An 18,901-nucleotide genomic window follows, 5' to 3' on the forward strand; every position below is an offset into this window, starting at 1 on the left:
CCCACAATGGTACGTACAATCACACCCACAATGGTACGTACAATCACACCCACAACGAGGGGAGCAAGTCCAATCGTGATGAATCGAACACGGGAGAAAAGGAAAGCATCATCTACACAGGGGTGGCAGGAAGCGATCATGAAATGGTTGGTGGTCAACACAGAAAGGGAAGACCACACACCTTCAGATGTGAAGAGGGTATACATTCATCTACAAGCGATGAGACGAAGATGGAGGAAAAAAAAAAAAAAAAAAAAAAAAAAAAAAAAAATTTTTTTAATGATACAAAGAGAACAAACAACTCAGATGAAAGTACTACCTCCTCTCCCATGTGTAGTAGCTTCGATACAGGAAAATCAGACGACGTTTTAAACAATAAAGTGAAACATTATTATGTTCAAAAACTACTCACAAAGTCCATTTCACATAAACTGCTAGGCTTAAACAATGCACTTCATTACGCATGTGCAAGAGGAAAGAGGAAGCTAGCAAAACAACTAATCATTTGTGGAGTACCAATAAAACTAATGAATAATGAAGGAAGCACAGCTCTTCATATGGCTTCCCTAAATGGACACGATGAAATTGTAAAGACCTTATTAGAATACAACCCTGAAGTAGATGTAATGACATTTCATGGTGAAACTCCTCTCATGTTAGCTGCATACGGTTTGCACCTCCACGTCATTAAAACGTTGGTGTCCAGTGGTGCAAAAGTCATTGTAAAAAACAGCGACAATGTAACCGTGTTGCATTGTCTCGTACAAGGACTTCTACGAACACATACAATTTACTACGACCATAAAGCATATCACAATGAGGTATCATGTGGTGGTGTTGGAGGAGGACCATTCATGAATGGAGACACTGCGAAAAGCTTCTCTACTACTAACCACAATCACCATATCACTGCACACATCCCCATCATTGAAGACCTACCAACCGATCTCTTACTTCTTCCATTTAAATTATTACACAGAATTAAAAAGGCCATCACGATACTGAAACTTCTAACCATGCACTGTCCTTTATACCTGTATGAAGTAAAAGATGTGCATGGGTTCAATCCACATGAGATGTTGAAGCATGCTTGGAGGAAAGTTTGTGAGAGACGCATGTACTTGCTGGCCAACGCCGACTTGAAATTCTCTTCCTTTAGTCATCGCCAGAAGAATATCGTCTCACAAGGATGGACACTCATCACAGCACTCATCAATATGGTACTTTCTATTTTACGCCCCGATCGATCAGTGCTCACCTCCATCTACGCCACCTTCCTGGGGGGGCAGCGCATTCCACAGGTGCACACAACCCAGCTGACAGAGGCGTCCACGCCTAGCGACACGCATGTGAAGCCAACCGACCAGCAGCGAACTGACCAAGAGGCACCTGCCGAGATGAAGCCAACGGCCCAGGTGGACCCCCCAGGGGAACCCAAATCTGCCGCCAGCGAAAAGGCGCCGATCGTCCCCAAAAAAATGTGGTCCAAAAAGGCCAAGCTGCCACCCCCTCCGAAGAGGCCGCAATAGTAGGTGGTGCAAAAGTGTGCCTTTTCTCCCTGCACAACTGTGAGGGGGGCAAAATATGAAAAATGTGGACGGGAGGGTCAACGTAACGTTAGACAGATCATACCATCTGTTACGCAAAAAAAAAAAAAAAAAAAAAAATGCCCTGTAAAGAGAGACCCCTCCGTCACCTTGCCACACTTGGTGTGCTCCCCTTGGGTATCCATTTTTGCTTCCCACACGACGACTCATACATGTTGAGGTACCCACTCACCACCTGCGCGTCACGCGTGGAACCCATGTTGAGGTACCCACTCACCACCTGCGCGTCACGCGTGGAACCCATGTTGAAGAACCCACTCCCCAACTGCGCCATCACGCGTCGAACCCATGTTGAAAACCACTTGAGTTGTTTTTATTTTTTAAGAGAAGGGGGAGCGGCTAGTAGCGACAAAGAGGTTTCCCAAAAGGACGAAAAAAAAAAAAAAAAAAAAAAAAAGTTGTGCAGATTTAAAAGGACGCTGTGGGTTCATAAGAGGGACAGAGGAGTAGCAGGAACGTGTAGCAGGAAAGAGTGGCAAGAAGGAGTGGCACCGCGGGCGCGTTCACTTAGTCTTCTTGTCCCCCTCCTGCAGCTCGTCCACGCGCGTTAAAATGTCTTCCGTCTGTCCACTCGCAACGAAGTGAATAAACATCTTGCCCATCAACACAAACCAATAAGCATTCATTAACAGAATGACTAGAAGCAAAAAGATGAGCCATACGCAAGCTTCGTACCCAATGAGGGGTTTAAGCATGTGGAGGTTTCTATGCACTGGTAGTATACACCTCTTGGCAAAAATGTACAGGCGAAGGAACCCCCAGCTTGAGAACAGGATGCAGAAGGAGCTGACCGTCACTGCCTTGTGTCTCGTGTCCACAAAGACGCGGCACCTGAGGGGAGGGCGGGCGTAAAATGGGTCCACTGCGGCGTAGAAAATATACTGCGGTGTAGAACGATGTAGAACGGTGTAGAACGGTGTAGCGCGGCGCGGAAGGATGTACTGCGGCGCTTCCGCGCGCCTTTTCTGTTCCCTACGCTGATGAGAACACCTCGCAGATGTCGTGGCAGAGCATGATGATGGATCCAACGCGCAGGAAGTTCTGGCCATAGGAAAAGTAAACCAGGATAACTGCACACAGGTGCTGCAAAAAATTTTCATAAAAATCGGGCAGCTTCTCCACCATGAGCAGGGAGTACACCGACGTCAGCAGGTAACCACCATTCAGGAAATAATACACGTGTATAAGATGGGAGGTTTTCTGCTTGGGGTAGCCTGCAGGCGAATCGTAGAAAAAATATATACGTATATATATATGTATCATTTTGGTGCCACCCTCTTTTGGATGCACGTGCACACGTCTGTCCAACTGAGCTGTTTTTTTTTTTTTTTTTTTTTTTTTCGTGGCAACTGCTCTTGTACCTGCAAAGTAATCGCTGAGCTTGCCCTGGCCACCCATTTCGTGAGGGAAGAAGGTCTGGCGGCTGAGCGCGACAAAACCAAGTGCGCTGATGAGGGTGAAGTAAAATAAATTGAAGAACATCAGGTTGAACCTAGCTACCTTGATCTTGCGTATGCGTTCGCTCCATTTTCTGAGGGGGGCAAAACAGGGGGAGGAGACGCGGTGGGAAGTTTGCTTGCCAATTGAGTGCTGAGGCGGCCACACACAGAGTGTATGTGCGTGTGCACACTTGCCGCGCATGCCGGGGCCTACTTGCGGGGGATCCAGCGCTCGCCCAGCGGCTGCGAAACCCTGTGCATGAGCCACTTGGCGCCCAGGGTCAGGCAACCGCTAACGATGAAAAATAAAAAGTAGCACGGCTTCGGAACTATGTACTTCTCGCGGTAAAATATCTCCATGTCCCTCTTTATGCTCTTAAAACAAAAGTGAGAACACAGTTTCCTCAATGTACTCTTCACCCAGGGCACCAGGGTGCCATTTTGCAGCTTCCTATGCAGTTCATGTAGGGGACAGATTTGCTCGACTGTGAAGACGATGACAACGACCACCAGGAACATGAACACGGTGTCCAGTTTCATCTGTCCGATTTGGGTGCGCTCAGGAGAGTAGCTAGGGGGTAGCAACTATGGGTTAGTACTTCGAACAGTCCTTAGCGTATCGGTGAGTGTATCAGGTCACCTCCGATTTTTTTTTGTCCCCCTCCCTTTTTCTTCTTCTATGCGTGCCCGTGGGGCAGAACAAAAAAAAAAAAAAAAAAACGCACTGCAATATGCCGCGAGGACGCGCTCCGATGGGGGGAAAAACTTACAAAAAAAATTTGCACGCACGTGACACCCTGCGATAAACGTGTAGGATCTAGTTGCTCCTGTGCAGCGTCAAACTACCACTGGGGAAGGGACACTTTTTATTCTACACAAATGAGAAACGGCCCGCTCAAATGTTGCCAAGACAGGCAGAGCAAGAAAGGCTCCTCCCCTGTCAGTGATTTATACAGATACACAAATTATAAGTACCCCCCACACACACATACGCGCGCGTTTAACAGCTCAGCAAAAATGTGTTTGTGGAGGAAAAGCTCCCCTAAGGAAAACACGTGACCGCGAAATGGACGCGCAAAACAGGCACAAGAGCCACTTCACAACGGCCACTTCGCAACAAGCGAGAGGTACAAAAAAAAGGGTGTATTTCCGCGCGCAAAGGTTCGCATGTACCTATACACGCATCAGCCAGTGAGCAAAGTTGTACACGCTATTACTTAAATACATATATGTGCATAAGTGCCATGCTAAGGGGAAAAAATAAAAAAAAAAATAAAAAAAAACGGAAAAGGAAAAAAAGGCTTATCAAAAAAGGTGCCAAAAGGTAGCCCTTTCAAAGGTAAAATATTTTTTTTTTTTTTTTCCCCCCGTCCACAAATCGGTGTTATAAAAACGGAACGGTATGCTGCCTCTCTCCCTGCGCTATGTCAGCTGTGGATAAAAAAAAAAAAAAAAAAAATGGAAAAAACGGCCAAGCACAACAACACAAGTGGTACGTCCTATTCATACATGTGGTTAGTCGAAATAAAACAAAACAAAATCAAATCAACTTAAACATTCTCACAGTTCTGTGATAACGGATTGCATGGGCCAATTCTCCCCATGTTCCATAACAACTGCCTTAACATTTGAGGACTCCCATTGAACATGCACAGCACAATGGTTTATATATTTTCCCCTGTGAAAGTTCGTGTGAATAATGAGCTACGTAGAGGGGGCACCTGTGTGCGTATGCGTGTGCCGTGTGCGTGTTTGTGTGTGAAGGAGGAAGAGGAGGAGAAATATGCCCCTTTTAATCTCACACACACCAGTGGAAACAAAATTAAAGGAGTGAAATGAACACGCTATTCTCCATTTACCATCTGTGCATTTTGCCCAGTGGGGAGTGAAATCATGACGTGGTGACTCTACACAAATTTAAACGGTTCATTCTTTGCTGTGTATCACCTCGTGTGCAATCTCCTGTCAAGAGGAGGCCAATTTGGTGACGTATACCACATTTGCTCGGTTAAGCGGAAAAGATGCATTTTTACCTGAACAGGTCAGGTGAATTGTAAATAAATTTCGTCCACCCATAATTATCGTTACATGTGTGTTGTCCCAAGGGGAGAAGCGACGGTGAACAGATACAAGAGTTGCTTCACCTCCACACGCCGCTTACTTAGCTACACCCTTCTTTGTGTGAATTGCCTCGTCTGCATATTCCCTCAAAAGGGACGCATAAATCGAGGTGACCAACACAGCCAGGCATGTCAAATGGGTAATAATTTTTTTTTTTTTTTAAATACTTATACACACAAGAGGGGACAATCACCTTATGTGTTCCTCTGCTCAAGTGCGACCATGTCCACCACCCCGAGGGGACCATTCCACTCTCCATTTTGTAAAATAATTTCCCTCCGCCTGGAAGAAATTAAATGGGACAGGTGCGTAAGTACATTTGAAGCATTTTTATAAAAAAATTTTTTTGGTAATTTTTTAAAGGCCCCATTTTAGGGGTACACACACATATGTGGGGGGGAGAAAAAATGAGCGGCTAAGTATTTAGAGATAATACACTCCCCATGGTTAAGTGGCAACGTTTTTCTTCCTTTTCGCTTCTTTGCTTCACTCTGCTGCTTTTCTTTTTTTTTTTGCGTGTGCTGGCGCGGAATTGCAACGCCTGCCCTCGTTCCACACCATTCACAGCGGACCACAATTTCGCCTTTTTTAAAAAAAAAAAAAAAACAGTTCTCAACACGGGGAAGGGATGGGGGGAAAAAAGCAAAGGCGTAGTAAACTACCTCCTCTCAGTTTTGATGAAAAAAGCGAGGAGAGGCAATCCATTTTAAAACTTTTCCAGTGGTGTATACACTTTACACGCACACTAATTGGGACAGGCAACCTGCTATATATAGGCGTTCGATGGAAATGCATTGGGGGCACCGCGTATACACAGTTTGTGTGTGTAACCTGTGGCAATTCTCATGCAAGGGGAAAAAAATAAAAATGGTGAAGAGGCACACCATCAAATGGCCAATTGTGAAAAGCTCAAATGTGCGTGCAGATGGATAATTGCTTCCTGATTCTCTCTCAAAAGGTGTACGGTCCATATTTTGTAAAAAAAAAAAAAAAAAAAAAAAAAAAAGTTTCCGTGTATTAACATTATCTTCCCTCCCTATAGTACGTTGTCACCCAAGAATGAACAGCTGAACAACGCGTTGGGGGGGGGAGGGTTACTCCCTCGCACACCCGTGTGCAACAACCTTCTTGGGGGCACTTTTCTTAAGATCAACATGCCGTGCATGAACACACCATGAATGGGCTTTCATTTTTTAAGCACGCGCATTCGTACAGTGCGGGGGGGGGGGGACGACTCCCTCCAATTAGATAATACTTTGTGCGCATGTGTATGTGTGCCCACGCTGCTCGCTTGCGTTTATCGCTTCGAGGGGGAGGGGTTGCTTCGTCCCTTTCACATACAACCTGTACTATTGTCGGGTGTGGGCAGCGCCCACAAAGCAGGAGTGAAGATGTTTGTGGAAGAGGTAGAGAAGGCGCTGTGGTTAGTGACCAGGGTGAGAATGGCAACGATCCATCACGTGATGGCGAACGGGAGCGCAATAGGGAGACGAAGCAAGTAGCGACCATCGCGGCAGTTGTCATCGTCAAAGTTGCTTCATGTGTGCAAAAACTGTTCGGTTCCTTCCCTTTGCACTGGCTTTTTTTTTTTTTTTTTTTTGTGAATTTTTCTACGCCCATGTTGGAAGTGCTGAATGGGGGGGAGGGCACAACCTCAGCCCCGTTTCCCCGCGTGCAAAAAGAAAAGCTGTGCCAATGGTATTAATCCCACATGAGGGAGTAACAACCTCATAAGAATAAAATACTAAGTACATGTATTATTATTAAATATATAGGCGGTAGAACCGCTAATACGTTATAAATGAGGTGCAGTTGCGCGTGCGTGTTGGAGGGCACTACCCGCACTCTCAATTGAGGAGCGAAAAAAACACCGTTGGGGTAAAGGTAAATGAAAAGAGGAGAGGGCATATTCTCTTTTCACCCCTGTGAACACCACAGCACCTGTCGGAGGCATCGCACCGGCCCATCGTTTTATATACTATATAGGCTCTACCCATGTAAGGAGCCAAAAATACACGTCGCGCTGAAAAGTAGGTTCATTTTGTGCATTCCTATTTGTATCATTCCTGCGCGTTATTTTTTGCCCTCATTTTGTACGCAATTTTTTTACGACTTTTTTTGTACGACTTTTTTTACGACTTTTTTTTACCACTCTTTTTTACGCCATTTTTGTACGACTTTTTTTTAACCCATTAATTACAACATTTTTTCACTCCATTTTTTAGCCCACATTTTTACTGCATTTTTGTTTACCCCGTTGTGTACGTGCATGCTGCGCTTGTGCACATCTTCACCCATTTGTTAATGCGCACGTGTTACCTAACAGACTGTTCTACACAACGTAGCACAGGGAAGGAGGTGACCACGTGACCGCATCAGCCTATCACGACGTGAGTACTTGAGTGCTTGATCGCCCAAGCCGCCAACGCGGAGGAGTCATTTTTGAGTTTCCTGTCCCCGGGGGAACTCCATTCCATTTGCTGCTGTGCCCAGTTCGCGTAACCCTATCCCAAGTCCCGCTGCCCGTTCTCCTCCATATACCGCTTAGCAGCGCTTGTTATAACACGTCGTGACGCCGCCCCCATGCCAAGAATGAAAGACAACACGAAAAATGAGTACGGAACTTTCCCCATAATGATCAACGAAGGGCACTCAGATCAGGTGGGGGAGAAAAAGTTCTTGAGCGGAGGCATTTACCACACGATCCTGGAGCGAGCCAAGTTACTGTGTCTGTTCCTAACATGGTATGCACTAAACATATTATACAATGTGGATAATAAAAGAGCCCTTAACATGACCAAGCTCCCATGGTTTATCAGCTCCGTGCAGCTCTTCACAGGATGGATATTCATTTCCATGTATTGGCTGACTGGGTACAAGAAGCTTCCACGAATATATACATTTGATTTGTTTTTAAAAAATATCGGGATACAGAGTTTTTGTCACATCATGGTTCACTTTGGTGCCGTCGTGGCCATGTCATCTACAACAGTATCCTTCACTCATGTGGTGAAAGCATGTGAACCTGTTTTCACGGCCCTACTCTCCATCCTCTTACTCAAGCAATACATGACGATAAGCAAATATTTCATGTTACTAGTTATTGTGGCAGGAGTTATTTGTGCATCTGTGAAGGAGATTCATTTCACTTGGTTATCCTTCTGGTGTGCAACTATCTCGAATCTTGGGTCTTCATTGAGGTCCATTTTTGCTAAGAAGATGATGACACAGAAATCTTTAATAGGAGAAAATTTAAATGCTTCAAATATATATGCCATGATTACCATCTGTTCAGCTATCATGTCCCTACCCCTAGTAGCAGTCTTCGAGGGCAAGGCGGCATATAACTTCGTTACGAATTACCAGAATACAACCCTGAACCCTAACCATACCTACAGAGAGATCATTACTAAAATTTTTTTGAGTGGAATTTGGTACTACCTGAACAATGAAGTTGCGTTCATGTGTCTCGAGAAAGTAAATCAAGTGACTCACGCTGTGGCGAATTCGATTAAGCGAGTTGTCATCATCGTGTCCTCCATCATCATTTTTCAGACCCAGATCACCTTGCTCGGCGCCCTCGGCTCTGCCGTTGCCATCACGGGCGCCTTCCTCTACTCCATCATTTGAGGGGCGTCCCAACAGGAAGCGTCGGCGGCAGCGTCAACCGAAGCGATAGCGTCAGCGACAACCGAAGAGACAGCGTCAGCGACAACCGAAGAGACAACCGAAGCGACAATGATAGGCCCCGAGAGTGAGCGGTGTGGGGCAGCGGAAGTGTCAGCCGAAGCGGTGAGCACTGATCAAATTGAGCGATGAAGCGGAAACCGTCACAATGGACGCGGCACAGGGAGGGGGGGCGAACTTTTGCGAGACGACGCAGGTACGTTCCCCAAACACATGCCAGCGAATTGACCTTGCATTACCGTGTGTGTGTGTATAATAACACGTGTGCCCACCACGTCGATCATTTTTTTTTTTTTTTTTTTTGGCTGTTTCTACAAAATTGGCAAATTTTTATAGCCTTTTCCCCCCTCTTTTGTGACCCTTTTTTTATTACTATCTTTTTTTACCATCCTTTTTTTATGATCCTTTTTTTTTACCTCTTTTTAATTTGTCTCATTGGCTGCGCCGCTAGAACGGGCGTCTGTGGCCGGAGGGGGGGGGGATGCATCTCTGTGCATATCACCATTATTATTATTGCTCCTATTATTGCTTATATTTTTTTATTTAATTTTTTTTGAGCCCCGCCACTGTTGCGTAAGTCGTGCGGGCACGTGCACACAAGAACCCATTTGTAGAGTCCACCCCAGACAAACGTGCACATGCTTAGGCATCCATTTAAAAACAACCACCCCACTTTGCAGTTATGTACACCACGTACTTTTCTTTTTTTTTATAACCCCTTGCCCAATCGAGCAAGTGTAATTAAAGGTATACGAGTGATTGCTCAGTTGTAATGTGGATGAAGGCAAACATGATTTTGTGACAAGGGGACAGGGACACATGTGCCGCGAACTTTAATCAGGGTCTGCTTAACCATTATATCCTGGTCCTTTCAATTAAGGTCCTTTTTTTCTCCACCTGTAGAATTCCCACTGGGGGATCTAAACCGCCATATGTAGGGGCGGTTGGTAAATTCGACAAAAGTTATGCCATTTGAAAAGGGGGAAGAGATAAATCTTCTGTCCACTCATTTTGCAAATCCGTTCCGCGCATCTCCGCAAAAAGAGAGGGGAAAAAAAAAAAAAAAAAAAAAGATACATAAAGCTTCTCCTCATGTAGACACGCTTCTCCAAAGACGCGCATTTTTTTTTTTTTTTTTTTTGCAAAGGTGTGGGTAAAAATGCATCGCGATAAGGGGGAACCTCTCACGCGTGACGTTACGCCAAGGACAATAAAGCCGGACGCTCATCAGAGAGAGTCGCTTTCCCCACGTGTGTATGTTATGCACACCGATAAAGTGGATAGTAGGAGACCCTGCCCCCCCCACCCCACCTTGTTGGTTCATCAATCCTTTGCTCCTCTCCCCCTTCTGCTTCGTCCCCTTTTTTTTTTTTTCTCTCCGCATAGCCACTGCCCCCACCATGTACAGGAACAAATACCAGCCGAACATTTTGTCCCTCCTGCTGAGCGCGGGGTAAGGCGCAGCAAAGCGGTTTGCAGATACCCCTCTCACCACCACACATGATGATATGCGCGCGCTCACCGCTCTCTACACCGCAGCTCGAAACCCCTGGACCTATGGAAGACAAAGACCAAGAAGGGGTGCGTGAGAAAAGTGTTGGACGACACCATCAAGCTAAGTGCAATCGAGATCACTTCAGAGAATACCTCCGACTCGTACATCTACACATGCCCTGAAAAATTCTCTTCCCTCGGCATCAGCCTGCCCTACATCGTGCTCATCGTCAAAAATGTGAGGCGCGCCCAATAGACTGCGACGGAACCAATAGACTGCGACGGGACCAATAGACTGCGGCGGGCCGAATAAACAGCGGCTAAGCCACTTCCTCTTCACCGCACCTCCCCCTCCCCCCATCTCAGATGAACAAATACTTTTCCTTCCGCATAAGTGTAATGGACGACAAGAAGTGCAGAAGGACTTTTCGCATTTCAAATTTTCAGGTGAGTGAGGACCTCCCAGATGTACACGCGCACGTGAATAGGTGAATACGTGAATAGGTGAATGCGTGAATAGGTGAATAGGTGAATAGGTGAATACGTGAATAGGTGAATACGTGAATAGGTGAATACGTGAATAGGTGAATACGTGAATAGGTGAATGCGTGAATAGGTGAATGCGTGAATACGTGAATACGTAAATACGTAAATACGTGAATACGTGAACACACGCGGACCGGCGAGCCGACCCCCTGCAGACGGTGACGAGACTGTCTAACAAGTGGTGCACCATGCCGATGATCCTGAACGAGGGCTGGAACATAATTCAAATTAACCTCAAGGAATACACAGAGAAGGCTTTTAGAACAAAGTACATGGAGACCATTGAAGTACAAATAAACGCAAGCATACGAATCAGGTGCATCTACTTTTGTGACAAAATATACACTAATGATGAGTTGAAGGATGAGTACAAAATTTTTTATAAAAAAAAAGAAAAGGTTAAATACATTCCTCCGCAATGCTTAAATAAGCCATTAAAAAAAATGACCATAAAAAGTGTTGTGACGGGAGGAGTGTGTTCCAAGGGAGGGGGGACCCTACCCACTGATGCTGAGCAGAAGGAGACCACGGAACATCCTTTGATCACAAACGAGATTTCACAACACGTGCATGTAGAACCCACGAGTGAGAACAATCTGCAAAGTGCAGACATGGTTGAAGCGATTGAGTTATATGAAGAGAGCACTGATGATCCTTTTTTTGGTGACAAAAATGATGGGGAGGGCACCTCTCTCGCGCAGCTCATCGGGGGGGAAGCAGACGAGCAGGCAGCGGCAGAGCAGGCGGCGGGAAGCGGCGCGGAAGGAAATGATGCGGCAGAGGAGGGGGCAGCCGAGCAGGCGGCGGGAAGTGGCGCGGAGGAACACGACGGCGAAGGCCACGACGACGACCCCGAGCAGCTGGCGCACATCAAAACGCTACAGATGGACGACACAAACGTTCTCTACGAGGACGTCAACTACGAGACGTACAACAATGACGACAACTGATGTTGCGCGGGGAAAAGCAGGCGGCCGCACCCCCGAGTCGGTAAAAAAAAAAAAAAAAAAAAAACACGAAAAAACAATGAACGACTCAACGAATGAACGTCACGAGAATGCACGCGAACGCGACGTGACGGCCAAGTCACTAATACAAGTCGACCACCAAATCGTGCATCAAATGCACGAGGCTGAGGGCGCGGATCGAGCACAGGCTGCTCCTGTTATATGGAAAAAGGGAGTACGAAATGAAGGGGGAGCGAGTGTACATGCGTTGGATGTCCCTTCCCCGGAACGTTTGCACATGCAGGACCCTGCGCTCGGGTCCTCCCCGTAGCACCAAGCTGAGCTTGAGCGCATTGTCAATATTGAAACATATTTCCAGCGAAAGTAAATCCACCACAGGCAGTAGCATCTCATTCAGGGTGTCCAACACACCCTTCTGAAGTAGTCCTTTCACACCATACACATGAACTGTGGACCTATTGAAAAGAGAAAAAAAGTTACTCTTCTCTCGTCTTCGCAAATCTTTGTCTACTTTCATTTTAACAAAGAATAAATTTTTTCCAAACAGAGCAGCATGGACAAGGATGGGTCTTTCAATTAACAATTTCGATACAAATATTAACGCCTTTTTTATAATTTCTACATTTTTCTTCAGTTCATTTTGGTGAAGAAAAATTAACTCTTCAATTTTACCTTGCCGTTCATGTAACTTTTTCAAATAATTGACATGTTTTTTTTTTTTTAAAATTTCCAGGCAAATTTGAATTGCTATATTACTCCACTTGATGAGGAAAAAGGAATTTCTGTTATCCTCATTTGGCGACATAAATAATCGTTCGAAATGTTCTTTTGTTTGTTCTGCATGCATCACTCTAAATTTGTGTGTTGAAAGGTTGGGGGGGATATTCTCTTCATAATTCACATGTACCATTTCGTCGGATAAAAAAATGTCTAGCGCTTTGTCAATGACTCCAACTAAATTTGCCTCCTTCTGCTGAACGAGAGAAAGGAAATTCGTTCTGAGTGTCTTCAATTTTATTAACAAGGTGGAGGTATCCATGCATGGTTGGAGGAGGGGGCACCCACGAAGACACTCGCTCACGACGTAAACTTCATCACTGGGCTGCTTGTACTCCTGGATGATCGAGAAGAGGTATTCCGTATTTCGTATGCGCGTCTTCTTTCTGTAGCACATGGACTGGGGCATGGGGATCTTGGTGAATTCGCAAATGCTCATATTTTTTTCCTCCAACAGGAAGCGCGTGTCCAGCTGTATGTTGTACACGAGCTTGCACTGCGCGAACAGCTCGATTTCGGTCTCCGAGAAAATGAGGCGCGAAGTCAGCGGCGTGAGCGGCGTCTTCGTTCGCGCAGTCCTCTCAGTCATCTCGGTCATATGAGGCCGCTCAGTCCGCTCAGTCCGCTCAGTCATGTGACTCCGCTGACGCCCCTTGGCCATCAACCTCAGGAGGAAGTTCCCGCTCTGCTTGGCCTTGCTCGGGCGGCCCGCCTTGTCCTTGACGGCCACTTTGCGGGTCCCTTCACTGGGCCCCCTGCTGCTGCCCGCTTCTCCCACGCTGCGTCCCGCGCTGCGACCAACTTGGTTCCCCGCTTGACTCCGCGCATGCTGCGTGAAGAAGTGGTTGACGATCTCCAGCGCGGGGTCATCGAAGGATAGGCTCAGATAATTCTGGAAGCGGAAAAACAGGTTGAGCAAGTGGCACAGCTGGAAGACCTTCAAATGTACATAGCAGGGTCGGATGTTCAAGTGGTAGCTAAACAAATTAATATATGCGTTCAGGTACACGTCTTCCCTGGTTCTGCACAGCATGTTAGTCACATTCACCATGGAGCAAAAGGTTCTCTCAAGCATAAACTTTACAGACACAAAACTTTCCTTAAGGTTGTAACTCGCAAGACAGTCATACCTGTTGATACAAAGAACCTCCAACAGAGTTGCTACCCTTTTACACAAATTACTCACATGTGGTGGAATAACAGGGTAGTAAAACTTGTCTCCTAACCACTCTACATTGCTTAACATTGGATTTAGTATTGCCATGAGGAGCAAATGACAAAAGGGTACATATACAAAATGCTCCCGAGTGAAATAAAATATTTTATTCTCTAGGAGGTTCTCCTTGTAGTAGTAGCTGTTCATCTCACACAAGGACAAATGCTTGAAGAGGTTTTTCACAATGACTCGAAACATGTGTGGGAAATCCATTTGTTCGAACAACTTGCATAACTCTTTGAATACATGCACCATGTCTACTTCGACTAATACACTTTTTTGGCTAGCTGGCGTGGGTTCGTTTGGGTTCTGTCCATGCCACTGTCCATGCCCCGAGGCGGGGACTACTTGAGGAGGATAATCACCAGGCCGTCCCTCCAAGTGGCCATGCGGAACGGGCTGCAACCCGCTGTACATGTTAAGTGATAAATTCAGGGGGTCGATCTTCTCTGGAACCTTTCCCTTCATGAAGGACGCGAACTCCTTGTCCAGCGAGTCGTTCGCCTCGTCGATGAAGCGATTCTGCGGGGGGGGGCTCGGCGCAGGTCGCTTCATAGAAGCAGCACCAGTCAATGCAGCGCCGGCGGGTGCGTCGTGGTTGATGGAAGCGCGGGCGAGTGCTTCGTGGTTCATCGAGGCACCACTCAGTGACGGGCGAGCGAGTGCACCCCCTGTCGTGGGGTCCACCGGGGGAGTAGAATCCAAGATGAGTGGCACCCCCTCCTGCACGTGCTCCCCCCCCGGACTACAGCGCGACAGGGAGTCCAGCAGCCTCACGAAAGAGTTGGCGTTGCCCATATCGGCTAAGCACCTCGCGAAGCTGGACAGCACTTCGTTCTTTAAGAATAGCATCCTGATGAGGACGAAAAAAATGGAGGTGTCTTCTTTGAACAGGGCCTCCACCTGCAGGCAGTTGTTTATTTCCTCCACGCCGAGCTTGATGAGGAAAATGGTAAAGATGTTTCGCACGCGTTCGTCCCGGAGGTCGTGGTAGAGGTCGAAAATGAAGGAGCAGAGGATGCGCGTGCTGCTGTGGTAGAAGGTGCGTTTGTGCGGCGGCGTCTGCGGCTGCCCCTCCAACTGCTTACACTCCTGCTTACACTCCTGCCGGCCATGCTGAGCATACTCGTAGGCGTGACAGGTGGAAGGCCCATACTTGACATTCTTGCTATTATGGATGAGGCACAGAATGACGAGGTACACGGGCTGCTGCTGCACTATGTAAATGAACCGCTGCAATTTGTCCCGGTTGCAATCGAAGATGTATGTGTGGGGGGAAAACATAATGGAAGGCCGCTCCTCACCGAGCAGCACCACGTGTGAGAGGACGTAGTGTTGGTAAGTGAGAAGCAACTCGTTGTACTTCCTTTCCATGGAGTGCAGATTTAGAAGACACTGCATGTGTTTTGTGTACATGTCAATTAGGTCTCTCTCGAATGAACGAACATATTGAATGCTGTTTGTGTATCTCTCCTTCTTTAGTAGCATTTGAATTGCATCCCAGTTTATAAGATGCGGCATGCTTTGTATTCGTTTAATTATATTTTCTACCTCTTCTTCGTGATATGGGGCACCACAAATGAGGTCGTCCTCGAACTGCGTCCTGTTGAGGATTCGCCTTCGCACGAGCTGTACTTCGTCCTCCATGCCCTCCTGAAATGGGTAATTGAGCGGCCCGCCGAGTAGACCCCGTTCCGCTCCTACGTCGCTATCGCCATCGCCACCGTTGTGCGCGTCTCTCCCCTCTTGCTCCTCGTACGTCACCCAGCTCTTGGTAACCTTCTTCGGCTGCTTCAAATACGTGACATTAGTCACCCCGATGCCGAGGTGGCAATTGGATGTGAACCCCCAGGCAAACAAATCATGGGTTCCTTCCAACTGTACAAAGGACGCATTCTTAAATGAGTATGCTCCTTCAATGCTTCTATCTTTCATGAAGTAAGGAATGAGCTTGGGTGCCCCACGTATGTTTATCTCTTTGGCGTCGTGAAGTATTTGCATGTGTGTATTGTCACCAACTCCAAACAGTTTATTTTCATATGTATGAAAAAGAACGTATTTGTCCTTCCCTCCAACAATATGCTTGACGTTACTTATTTGAGGATATAACATTGGCACTTGAGACCACACTTCATTTTTAATAAACTCCCCCCATATGTATATGTACCCATCCATCGACAGTACCATACTGTATGTAGCTCCCGCCACAACTTCCTTAATGTAAATGGTAGGATCTAGCTGAACTTTCCTTGGTGAACTCACCATGTAACTTACACTATCATCTGTTAGACCCAACTTGCCACTGCTAGCACTTCCACAAACATACAACTCATTTGAATCAGTTAAAATAATCGTGTGGCTATTTCCTAACGAACATTTGTGTACCTTATTTGTTAGATTGATTCTCCTGGGTAAAAGAATCGCTCCTTGTGTGTAGTCTATCCCTAATCCTACCTTGCCACTCTCTGCATTTCCCCAGGTGTACAACTCTCCCCGCTCCAGCAGAGTTTCATCTTCCATCTCCACAACAGCATTGTACGCGAGGCGATTCGTACAATTCTCTTCAAAAGAATTATTTATTATACAAGCGCTATGATCATGTCCTGCATACACATTAATCACGTTGCTTATAGCTTTTATGTGTACGGGTTCGTAACAGTCCTTTATGAGTCCAATGCCAAGCTGGCTTTTATCGTTTTTCCCCCACCCATACACTAACCCCTTTTCATTCAAAGCCAAGGTGTAGTTATACCCACATGCTACTTTAACAATTCTGTTCACACAAATATCGACTGGAACAGGAACAGCGAATTTTTTCCCCAAGTTATACTCACCATTTGCCAGCTCTCCATTTTTATTAACTCCACAAGTGTACACCTTTCCACTTTGAATAAGGAACACACTAAAGTGTTCACTCCCATCGACCATTCTAATCTTTGACCTGACGATAAATTCTTTCTTTCGTAATGCTCCCTGCGTTGTAGTACCATCACCATACAGCGTGTTCCCCTCATCCCACAGCAATTCTTCATGCCATCCGGTCTTATCTGGCCCTCCCATGATGGGGGGGTGGCGAACGGAGGCTTCCTTGCCCAACATGTAGAATGTCTTTAACACATCTCTGATGTGAATTCTTCCACGTAATTCTTTCACATATTTAATTGGGTATTCATTGTGTCTAGTCAGCTGGTCGATCCTATTTGCTTCCCGCCCAATGAGCTCATTCAGTACATCTGTGTTGCTGTCTCCTGAGTCGGACTCTCCTCCATGTTTCCTTGTTGCTATTACATTAGACAAGCCACTGTCTCCTCCACATGTGATAATCTTAGTACTATCACCCAACACGATTAGGTCCCCCACCACAGTTACCCCCAGTAACATATACACAGATGCATGAACAGAAAGACATTTATAATTTGTATTAACCTTCTTAGGTATCTTACATGTGTAGGAAGAGGATCCTCTTTTTACTTGAGTAAAGACACCCCACAGGTATACATCGCCCTTTGCACTTAGGGCTAGTGAATTGAAGGTACCAAAGGATAACATGAAAATCTTACGAGTACGACAAAGACACTCCAACCTCTTCGGACTCAACACATCATTGTCATCTCCATGACCCAACTTAAAATATTTTCCATTCCCCCATGTATACACATTGTTTTCTGCATCTATGCACCCTGAGTGAGACTTCCCGGAGCAAACATAAATGATTCTCTTCCTCTTGTGTAACGTCTTCACCAACTGTGGTGTATTGTGACTTTGAATATTGCCTAGCCCCAGGCGCCCGTTTGCCCCATAACCCCAGCTGTACATGTCCCCACGCAACGTGCAGGCCAAGCTGTGCTTTGCCCCCGCGGAGCAGTGAATAACGGCGTCTAGGTTGGGTTCGTTCGTATGGACAAGGGGGTTCCGCGCCAACTGATCTCGTGCCAACTGGTCACGTGCCGAATGATCACGTTGACCCCCGAGAAAAATACGAACCGGTTCATATACATTAGCGTTTGTCCCATTCCCGACGCACCCGAAGGCGTTGCTGCCCCAGCCGTAAAGAAACCCTCTCGTGCATATTACTAACGTGTGCAAGTCTCCACAGGATATAAACTTAACCTTGGTGCGCTCTTGAAACTTCACCTTTATGGGCACCGGGGTAAACCAGTCGTCCTTCTCCTCCGTGGGGGAGGCATCTTTGGTGAGCGGCTGCGTGGACTCTGCCACCGGAGGTGCTTCCCCCACGGAACCCGCTTCGCTCGAAATGTTGCTTGCGTCAAAGTGGAGCAAGTCATCACCGCTGCTGTCCCTACCACCGCTGCTATCCTTACCGCTACCATCGTGAGCATGCCTGAGTGAGGGCGATGGCTGCTTGGCCTTGGTAACCCCAAACGCGTCGAGCACCGTTTGGTCCACGTTATTGTTGAGCGAGCGCACTAGCTTCTCCTTCCCCCCCACGTTCGAATCTGCATGAGTGGAAAAAACAATTCTCTTCTTCCGGAACCCGAGCAATCCATTGTTGCCCCTCCCGAAGGAGTACACAGAGCAGCCCACATCGCATGCGTTTCTCTTAGCTAAAACAAATGTGCAGTAGTAGGTGCAGCACACGGAGGTGACAAAGAAATCTTCGAAGAATGGCACCGGTGTGGGTACTTTGCATTCCCTTGTGTGAATTCCTACCCCCAACTGGTTGCTCGTGTTCCCTCCCCAGCAAAACACAGTCGGTTTGTTTTTATAATACCCAACGCATGCGAAATGGTCTAACCCTGTACTCACCTTCGGCGCAAAGCTAAAGATGTACTTGGCAGATTCGCCTTCCTCGTCGCCCTGTCCATTCATCTTTGCGCGGGTACGCGTCTGTGCAGGGGGCCACGCAAACGGCTGCTAGATCGGTCGCGCAAACGGCTGATTGGAGTTAACTTTTTTTTTTTTTTTGGGTCTAGTTCGCTCTGCTGCTGCGATGGCCCTGCACGTGGTTCTTCATCCCCCCCCTTTTTGTCTAGTCCTTCCAACCGTTCCTTCGTGGGCACAAAAAAAAAAAAAAAAAAAAAAAAA

General features: G+C 46.7%; 5 protein-coding genes across 5 annotated transcripts; 3 read left to right on the forward strand and 2 right to left on the reverse strand.

Moving 5' to 3' along the window:
• Positions 1 to 143: 143 nt before the first annotated feature.
• AK88_01538 (uncharacterized protein) lies at positions 144 to 1,529 on the forward strand (the record flags this gene model as incomplete). Its single annotated transcript, XM_012479173.1, has 1 exon — positions 144 to 1,529. The coding sequence occupies one exon, from the start codon at positions 144 to 146 to the stop codon at positions 1,527 to 1,529; it is 1,386 nt and encodes a 461-aa protein (XP_012334596.1).
• Positions 1,530 to 2,110: 581 nt separating this feature from the next.
• On the reverse strand, positions 2,111 to 3,586 carry AK88_01539 (uncharacterized protein; the record flags this gene model as incomplete). Its single annotated transcript, XM_012479174.1, has 4 exons — positions 2,111 to 2,438; positions 2,584 to 2,821; positions 2,969 to 3,138; positions 3,261 to 3,586. 4 exons carry the CDS (start codon positions 3,584 to 3,586, stop codon positions 2,111 to 2,113), a joined length of 1,062 nt encoding a protein of 353 aa, XP_012334597.1.
• Positions 3,587 to 7,759: 4,173 nt separating this feature from the next.
• AK88_01540 (uncharacterized protein) lies at positions 7,760 to 8,797 on the forward strand (the record flags this gene model as incomplete). The annotated part of the gene is made up of 1 exon (XM_012479175.1): positions 7,760 to 8,797. One exon carries the CDS (start codon positions 7,760 to 7,762, stop codon positions 8,795 to 8,797), a length of 1,038 nt encoding a protein of 345 aa, XP_012334598.1.
• Positions 8,798 to 10,254: 1,457 nt separating this feature from the next.
• AK88_01541 (uncharacterized protein) lies at positions 10,255 to 11,844 on the forward strand (the record flags this gene model as incomplete). The annotated part of the gene is made up of 4 exons (XM_012479176.1): positions 10,255 to 10,307; positions 10,394 to 10,586; positions 10,715 to 10,795; positions 11,050 to 11,844. 4 exons carry the CDS (start codon positions 10,255 to 10,257, stop codon positions 11,842 to 11,844), a joined length of 1,122 nt encoding a protein of 373 aa, XP_012334599.1.
• Positions 11,845 to 11,983: 139 nt separating this feature from the next.
• Positions 11,984 to 18,685, reverse strand: AK88_01542 (uncharacterized protein; the record flags this gene model as incomplete). Its single annotated transcript, XM_012479177.1, has 1 exon — positions 11,984 to 18,685. The coding sequence occupies one exon, from the start codon at positions 18,683 to 18,685 to the stop codon at positions 11,984 to 11,986; it is 6,702 nt and encodes a 2,233-aa protein (XP_012334600.1).
• Positions 18,686 to 18,901: the final 216 nt, after the last annotated feature.

Source organism: Plasmodium fragile (assembly GCF_000956335.1).
Source record: "Plasmodium fragile strain nilgiri unplaced genomic scaffold supercont1.13, whole genome shotgun sequence".
Classification (NCBI taxonomy): Eukaryota; Apicomplexa; class Aconoidasida; order Haemosporida; family Plasmodiidae; genus Plasmodium; species Plasmodium fragile.